Genomic DNA, 9,433 nt, shown 5'->3' with positions numbered 1-9,433 from the left:
TCATTCCTTGCTCCAAATTCTTTCTTGCCAGATTCTTGATAAAGAGACGGCTCTCCTGGCTTCCGCTCTGACAACCTCCCAGGCACAAGGGCTGTATTGCTTCTCTGCCAGATAGACAGCAATTCCTTGGAAGTATTTCCTCACAGCCCATGCGGAGTCCTCATGCTTCAGGGGCGTCTCCTCCGCCCCCGCTCCCTGCATCATGCAGACCTCCAGGTCACTCTGCTGCTCGAAGAGTCCAGTGCAGAGTCTGTCCAGGAGGGCCTTGTCCCAGGCAGCAGACGCCTCCTTGGTGCTGAACAGGTTGAGGAGCTGCTGGGTCATCTCGTGGAGCACAGAGATGGCCTGTGCCCTCTGGGCCTGGTGTCCACCCAACTCCTCCAGGGGGCACTTAAAGTCATGTCTGTCCTGCAAGCAGGAGAGAGGGGAGACTCTCCTCATTTGTCCCAGGAGCATGGAGGACCTCCCGTCACTGAGGCTGTGGGTCTGAGGCAGATCACAGCCCAGAGAGCAGAGGGACTTGGAGCTGAGCACCAGCAGGGCCAGCAGCGAAGAGAAGGGCAAGGCCATGGGGGATCTTGCAGATGCTGCTGGCCTGGCTGAGGTGGCTGATCAGAGCCTCGGCCTCTAGGTTCTCTGAAGACCTTGCTCTGCTCAAGTGCCTTAAATAGGGGACATGCTGCTTTCCTTTTTCTGAATGCCTTCTCTTCACTTTCTACTTCTCTTTTTGCTTTCCTTTGTGCACTCTACAGGATTCAAAAGCAGTTTTCCTCACCATTTTCCCATCAGTGCCTCATCTTTCCTGCTTTAATGCCTTTTTAGAATTTTTTTGTAATAGAGCATCATTATAATTTTAAAAATATCTACTGTGCATCTCTCTACATACACTATATATATGTTTATCTAAATGTAAAGCATTCAAATTTCAATCTTTTTGGTTGCTGCAGAGTTAATAATGGCAAAAAATCAATTCAAAGTTACCTTTAAAAGCTGTTGACATTTAACTTATCTTTTGTACTATTTGGTGAAGCAACTTTTAATTCATTTTATTTATTTATATAAATTATCACGTACCAATTTATTTCACAAATCTGAAATTCCCAAATACTTAATAGTACTCATAAGACTAGCTGTTGTGGAGGTGAAAAATTAAATTATGTGCTTCACATTGATATTTGGTGTACTGAACTTTTAATTTTTCTTCATGTGAGAAAATAATTTTTAACATCATTAGATGCTAGACATTCCTCCACCTTTTTTCTTTATTTTTTGTTTCCCATACTTGACAAAATTGTTAGTGTGTAGGAAAACTTCAGTGGAATTGAATAGTAAGATATAAGCTGTTTGCATTTTATTCTCAAATCCCACCTCACACTCTGAAGTACCGAAGCTTAAACTTCAGTAACATCCGCAAAGCCGTCACTGACAAAATTAACCGAAGGTACTTCCCAAAAATGACTTGAGCTCAAGCAAATGATGGAAACAAAATGCACTAGCCAGCCATCTATTCATCATAGGTTTATGGAGATATTCTTGGGTATGTTTTGGCTATCTCCCATGAGCTCACTATCAATCCTTTTCATATGATACATAAAGAAAGCAAATGAGGGACTGGTGTTGTGATGCAGTAGGGATAGCTGCTGCCTGTGACACTAGCATCTCATAGGGGAGCATGTTTGTGTCCCAGCTGCTCCACTTCCCATCCTATTCCCTGCTAACAGCCTGGGAAAGTCAACGGAGGATGGCCCTCGTGTTTGGGCCCCTGACATCCCCGTAGAAGACCTGGATGAAGCTGCTGGTTTTTCACTTTGGCTTGACTCAACTCCGGCCATTTGGGGTGTCAACCAGCAGATGGAATATCTCTCTGTCTCTTCCTCTTCGTGTAACTCTTTCAAATATTAATTTATTAGCCGGCGACACGGCTCAATAGGTTAATCCTACACCTAGCGGTGCCGGCACACCGTGTTCTAGTCCCGGTCGGGGCGCCGGATTCTGTCCCGGTTACCCCTCTTCCAGGTCATCTCTCTGCTGTGGCCAGGGAGTGCAGTGGAGGATGGCCCAAGTGCTTGGGCCCTGCACCCCATGGGAGACCAGGAGAAGCACCTGGCTCCTGCCTTCGGATCAGCGCAGTGCGCCGGCCGCAGCGCGCCAGCCGTGGCGCCATTGGAGGGTGAACCAATGGCAAAAGGAAGACCTTTCTCTCTGTCTCTCTCTCTCACTATCCACTCTGCCTGTAAAAAAAAAAAAAATATATATTTATTTATTTGACTTTCAAATAAACAAATAAAACTTAAAAAAAGAAAGCCAATGAGAAAAATGAATACTAAGAAAAAGTTTTGTTGGATATGGTTGAGCTTTGGAGGGTCACAAACCATCATATCTAAGATTTCTCCACAGCCTAAGAATTTGTTTTTAAACACTAAGGGCCATATCGTGCCTAATGAGACTATGTGATTCAGAAAGTAATCTTTATATAGTTGCATTAAAGCTCAAATATTCCAAAGAACTCCAACAGGTCCCAAATGAAGTTGATTCCTATGCAATGAAGGCATCCCACCTTTGCCACAGATTCATAACTGGAGGAATGTTGCATATGTGAAGCATTAACTTTTAGCCCTGATCTTAGTATCTGTGGTTAATTTTATTTTTAATTTCTTTGTCATTTTTCAAAGAAATCTTGTTTATTCAAAAGGAAGAAACGAACAGACTGTTAGGGAGGAAGTGAGGGGGGCAAAGAGATAAAGACCTCCCAATTTGTGTTTCAGTTCCCAAATGTCCACAACAGCCACATCTAGGCCAGCATGCAGCCGATAGGTGGGAAGCACATCTAGGTCTCGTCCATGGATGGCAGGGATTCAAGCACTTGAGTTTGCTTCTCAAGTTTGCCTGTTGATTCTCAGGGTGTACATTAGCAAGAAGCTGAAATTAGGAAGAGGACTAAAATTCAACCCAAGTGCCCTGATACGGGGTGTAGACACCTCAGGCAAGCCCTGACCTCCTGTGCCAAACACCCACTGCTGTCTTTACTTTTTTTATTTTGCATAGCAACTTGGGTTGTCCCTGTCCTCAGGATTCTTACTCCTTAAACAATGGAATCATATTTGGGAAAACACTCCCTTATTGACTGGACTCTGTCTTATTCTCTTTGTTGTCATCAGTACCAGGCTATATATAATCACTCAAGAAATAATTTTTACTGAAGTTTTTTTTTTTTCAGATTTTCTTTTGCTACTGGAAGCCATTCATAAATGATCCAGCTATGTTGCTTCATCATGGCCATTGTTGCTAGAACTGTAATAGAAAATTTTTAGCATTTCCACTTTACTCACTGTCACTAATCTCTAGAGTTTATTGTTAAAACAAATGAAATTCTAGTTCCTTTAAGATACACGTGGTTCTGGGGATTCTAAATTCAAGAGCAACACAATATGTTGCCTCTTTCTAGTACTATATTAAACTCACAAGTATGACTCATATCTTACTTGCTCTCTACTTTGCCATAACAGAACATAATTGCCCTGGTGTCATATGTAGAATAAAATCTAAATGAAATTTCTCCCTGAGTCACACAGATCACAGGCATCAGAAAACATAATACACTATTGTTTTTAGGGTAATAGTTCTGTATCTCCTGAATTATCAATACTGCCCTTTGCAAGTAGGAGCCAAGCTGTTAGGATATATGTTTGAACTATAAAGGATTATGACATCGATTTTCTGTCACATAGAAGCCGAGATTTCACATCATTTGATGATCTTCAGATGACATGAGTGTAAAATCAGTTTGTCAGTATAAGTGTAGGTATAGAAAAAAATGTTTTTAAGGAACTAAATAAATTTTATTATTAATTATTTTTATAATTCAATTGAATTCTTATGCATCAAAAAAAATGCTGAAAGTTCTAAAACGAGCATAAGAGTACTACTAATATATGATCCTTTACCTGAAATGAATGTGCAAAAATTTAGTATGTTACAAAATTTAGTATGTTACATCCTCCACTGCCTTCCCGGGCCATAGCAGAGAGCAGGCCTGGAAGAGGGGCAACCGGGACAGAACCCAGTGCCCCGACTGGGACTAGAACCCGGTGTGCCGGCGCCACAGGCAGAGGATTAGCCTATTGAGCCGCAGCACCGGCCCCAGCTACTCTGTTTCTAGTCCAGCTCCCAGCTAATGTTTCTGGGAATCAGGTGATGACACTCATGTACGTGAGTTCTTACCACCCATATGGGAGACATGGATGCAGTTCCTGGAATTTCTTCAGAGCAGATATCAACAAATTCTCCCTAGATGCATAAAAATAAATGTAGTAGTAAACATGAATAAGGAAGACAATATGACTCCCCAAAAGGAACACAATAGCATTTTTTTTTTTGACAGGCAGAGTGGATAGTGAGAGAGAGAGACAGAGAGAAAGGTCTTCCTTTTGCCATTGGTTCACCCTCCAATGGCGCCACGGCTGGCGCGCTGCGGCCGGCGCACTGCGCTGATCCGAAGGCAGGAGCCAGGTGCTTCTCCTGGTCTCCCATGGGGTGCAGGGCCCAAGCACTTGGGCCATTCCCCACTGCCTTCCCAGGCCACAGCAGAGAGCTGGCCTGGAAGAGGGACAGCCGGGAAAGAATCTGGCACCCCAACTGGGACTAGAACCCCGTGTGCCGGCACCGCTAGGCGGAGGATTAACCTAGTGAGCCCAGGCGCCGGCCAACAGCATTTCAATGTTAGACGGTGAAGATGAAGAGATTGAAGAAACGTCTGAAAAGGAATTCAGAAGAATGACTATAAGGTTACTTAAAGACAGAGAAGTAATATGACTGGTTTAATTCTGTAATTAATACACAGTTATTCTTAAGTGTTGAAAATTAACTGAAATGTGATCCCTGTTAAACATAAGAGTGGGAATAAGAGAGGGAAGAGATGTATAATTTGTGACACGCTCAAGCTGACTTGCCCCAAATTGTAGAGTTAGAAACATACCAGGGGATTCCAATTCAATCCCATCAAGGTGGCATGTACCAATGCCATCTCACTAGTCCAAGTGATCAATTTCTGTTCACAATTGATCATAATGAAAGGACTAAGAGTCAAAGGGAGCACATAAACAAGTCTAGTACCTGCTAACACTAACTGATAGAATAAATAAAGGGGAGAGTGATCCAACATGGGAAGCGAGATACTCAGCAGACTCATAGAATGGCAGTTGTCCTAAATAGCACTCTGGCCTCAGAATCTGCCCTAAAGGCATTCGGAGCTGGCTGAAAAGCCCATGAGAGTATTTCAGGCATGGAAAGCCAAGACACTCTGGCAAAAGATCTCTGCGAGTGAGATCCCAGTGGAAAGAACAGGTCTTCAAAGAAGGAGGTACCTTTCTCTGAAGGGAGGAGAGAACCTCCACTTTGACTATGACCTTGTCTAAACAAGATAAGAATCGGAGAACTCAGAGGGCTTCCATAGCCTTGGAAACTCATGACTGGAGCATAGAGAGATTACTGATGCCATAGACAGGAGTGTCAAATGGTAAAGTCAACAACAGGAGTCACTGTGCACTTACTCCTCATGTAGGATCTCTGTCCTTAATGTGCTGTGCATTGAGATTTAATGCTATAACGAGTACTCAAACAATATATTTCACTTTGTGTTTCTATGGGGGTGCAAACTGTTGAAAGCTTTACTTAATGTATGCTAAACTGATCTTCTGAAAAAAAAAAAAAAAGAAGAAGAAATTATCAATTCCCAACTTGACTCTCACTGGGATTAAACATGACAATAGGTCTTCTCTGATTTCATCATCATTTAAAAAAAATCATCTATTGTTTTTCACTTTATGTTTCTGTGTGGGAGCAAACTGTTGAAATCCTTACTTAATGTATACTAAGCTGATCTTCTGTATATTAAGATAATCGAAAATGAATCTTGATGTGAATGGAAAGGGAGAGGGAGTGGGAAAGGGGAGGGTGATGGGCGGGAGGGACGGTATGGGGGGAAGCCATTGTAATCCATAAATCGTACTTTGCAAATTTATATTCATTAAATAAAAATTAAAAAAAAGAGTTAAATAAATCTGTAAATGACATGAATGAGAAATTTGGCCATGAGATAGAGATATTAAAGAAAAATCAAACTGAAATATTAGAAACAAAGAATCCAAAGGGCTAGCGCTGTGGCTTAGCAGGCTAAGCTGCTGCCTGCAGTGCCAGCATTCCGTATGGGCGCTGGCTCAAGTTCCAGCTGTTCCATTTCCAATCCAGCTCCCTGCTAATGTATCTGGGAAAGCAGTGGAGGATGGTCCAAGTCCTTGGGCCCCTGCATCATATGGGAGTCCTGGAAGAAGTTCCTTGCTCCTGCCTCTGGACTAGCTCAGCTCCAGCCACTGAGGCCATTTGGGGATGAGGCAGAGGATGGAAGACCTCTGTCTCTCCCTCTCTAACTCTGTCATTCAAATAATCAATCAATAAATATTTTTTGAAAATAATTCAATAGGTCCAATAACAAGTACAGTGGAAAGCCCTAACAACAGACTTGGTGAGACGGAAAAAAATATCTGAGTTAGAAGACAAATCCATGGAATATCTGTCAGACAAAAAAATAAAATTATAAAAACTAAAAACAATATTTGAGATCTACAGGATACTAGCAAATGACCAAATAAAAATATCTTAGACGTTCCTGAATGAATGGAAAAGCAAAATGTTTTATAAAGTTTGTTCAGTGAAGTAATAGCAGAAAATTGCCCTAAATTGGAGAAATATATGGACATCCAAGTATAGGAAGAGCTAGAACTTCAAAAAGACATGATCAGAAAATATCTTCACTGCACATATTACATTCAAACTTTCAGAAGTAAAATATAAAGAAAAGGTCTTGACCAGCCCCGCGGCTCACTTGGCTAATGCTCTGCCTGCAGGGCCGGCACCCCGGGTTCTAGTCCCAGTTGGGGCACCGGATTCTGTCCCGGTTGCTCCTCTTCCAGTCCAGCTCTCTGCTGTGGCTTGGGAAAGCAGTGGAGGATGGCCCAAGTGCTTGGGCCTTGTACCCGCATGGGGGACCAGGAGAAGCACCTGGCTCCTGGCTTTGATCAATGCCGTGCACTGGCCACAGCAGGCATTGTGAGGTGAACCAACGGAAAAAGGAAGACCTGTCTCTCTGTCTCTCTCTCTCACTAACTCTTGCTGACAAAAAAAAAAAAGTCCTAAAATGTTTATGTCAGAAACACCACAGTAATTCTAGGGAATTCCAACTAGATTGACTGTATACTTCCCATCAGAAATCAAGGCTAGTAGAGAATACAGATATAATTTAACATGCAAAACAAAAAAAAATTCTGTGAACTCAGAATACTATATCCAGTAGAGCTCTTATTTATAAAAAATGGTGAAATAAAATGCTTCCAAAACAAACAGAAATTGAAAGAATTTGTCAACACTTGGCCAGCTCTACAAATGACACTGAAGAATGAGCTACACAGAAATTTATAGAAAATAATCAGTAAAATGAATCAATGTAAAGGCAGAAAAATTCCTAGTAAAAGTGCAAAGCAGATCCAAACCAAAGAGTAGAAACATTTATGAGAAAATGGCAGGACCAGGTTGTTAAATATCAATAATAACCTTGAATGTAAATGAACTAAACCCTCCAGTTAAAAGATACAGACTGGTTGAATGGATTAAAAAAAAGCAAACAAGACCTATCTATATGCTGCCTCCAAGAAACATACCTCACCAAAAAACATACACACGGACTGAAATTGAAATGTTGGAAAAAATACTCCATGCAAACTGAAATAGAAGATGAGCGAGAGTAGCCATACTAATATTGGACAAAATAAACTTAAAGACAAAAACTGGTAAAAGAGACAAAGAAGGGTACTAGCAATGATTCTGCCTTTGGCAGAAGCAGCCACTTTCCTGCCTTTGTGCCCATTAGCAATGGCCACCAATCGTTCCCACTTTGCAGTTCTGAATTTTGCTAGTTTACACTTTGTCCTTGAGTCACCATAGGTCACTTCCTTTATTTCACTTCCATGACAATCAGAGTTGCATTTTTTTTTCTTTTCACCTATGAACAACTGCCAAGTTTTGCTTTCTAGGAAGTTGAAAAGTGAAACGAACCAACAAATATCTGAGTTGTAAAAAGAATGCAAAAAAGAGAAAAAAATGCAGCAACTGCTGCAGCCTCCTGTATTGACTCAAGACACGGTAGAATGTGATGCAGCAGCAAGGCCAGCCTTGCCCAGTAAAGCACCATGTGAAAAAGAAGTCACAAAATCTTATAGTGAAAAAGATGCAAACCAATAAAGGAAAGCATTTGATTTCTCTTTGACTTACTTAAGTTTGACTCACTGCCCTGAATTCTGAGGCTGAAACACAGATAGGAGCCCAAAGGGGCCCAATAGACTCACACTACCTGGAGGAAAAACCGAAGGCCCCTGGTTTTCGGGATATGAACTTCTTATGAGAGGCAACATCAAGACCAACAAGAAGGAGCCAGCGCTGTGGCGCAGTGGATTAAAGCCCTGGCCTGAAGTGCTGGCATCCCATATGGGCACCGGTTCTGGTTCCGGCTGCTCCTCTTCCGATCCAGCTCTCTGCTATGTCTGGGAAAGCAGTAGAAGATGGCCCAAGTACTTGGGCCCCTGCACCTGCATGGGAGACCTGGAAGAAGCTCTTGGTTCCTGGCTTCGGATCAGCACAGCCCCGGCCATTGCGACCATCTGGGGAGTGAACCAGCGGATGGAAGACCTCTCTTTCTGTCTCTACTTCTCTCTGTACCTCTGTATTTCAAATAAATAAAATAAAATCTTCTTTAAAAAAAAACAACAAGAATATCAAGGGGCAATAGTTAAGAAGCTTTGAGGGTAACAGGTGCTCAGTGGTTTGAGTAAAAGCACTGAATAACAAAAGCCACACAGGGAAAATAAAAATTATTAGACACTGCGGGTAAAATCAGCATAGTTGGAAAAGCCTTCCAACTACTCAGGCAATACAAACATTAGCTATCAGCATCTGAGGGCTGCGACATGTGGTCAGGAGAGGAAGGGTTCACCACTGGGAGCCATGGTCCTTCACACAAATTGCAAGGGGCAAGAGCGAGAATTGGAGGATTTATTATTTTGGCAACAAAGAAAGAAGGCCTTCCTTCAGCAGAGGCGTGGCACTGACACTTTGTCATTTTAGATGAAACCGTGTTGGTTGATGTCATAACAACCTCATGAGAGAGGTGATGCTGGGGAAATAACAATGCCTCAGATTTATGAACTCCGTTACCTTATGCACCTAAAACATACAACACATACACGCACACACACACATGCACAAACGAATTCCTCCTAGGGATATTGTCCCAGCCTGAGGGGCACCGCAGATCTGCAGTAAAAAAAAATATATATATATATACTGGAAAAGGGTCGTGTCTACATTCATCCTGACCACGGAGTCC

General features: G+C 42.2%; 1 protein-coding gene across 1 annotated transcript; it reads right to left on the bottom strand.

Moving 5' to 3' along the window:
- LOC138846686 (interferon alpha-10-like) lies at positions 1–570 on the bottom strand. The gene has a single exon (XM_070063167.1). It carries the CDS (start codon positions 568–570, stop codon positions 1–3), a length of 570 nt encoding a protein of 189 aa, XP_069919268.1.
- Positions 571–9,433: the final 8,863 nt, after the last annotated feature.

Source organism: Oryctolagus cuniculus, chromosome 1 (genome assembly GCF_964237555.1).
Source record: "Oryctolagus cuniculus chromosome 1, mOryCun1.1, whole genome shotgun sequence".
Classification (NCBI taxonomy): domain Eukaryota; kingdom Metazoa; phylum Chordata; class Mammalia; order Lagomorpha; family Leporidae; genus Oryctolagus; species Oryctolagus cuniculus.
Note: the sequence above shows the minus strand (reverse complement) of the source record. Positions and strands in the feature narration are given on the sequence as shown.

Excerpts from the sequence above, each read along its gene's own strand:
- LOC138846686 (XM_070063167.1), bottom strand. The coding sequence starts at position 570 with ATGGCCTTGCCCTTCTCTTCGCTGCTGGCCCTGCTGGTGCTCAGCTCC.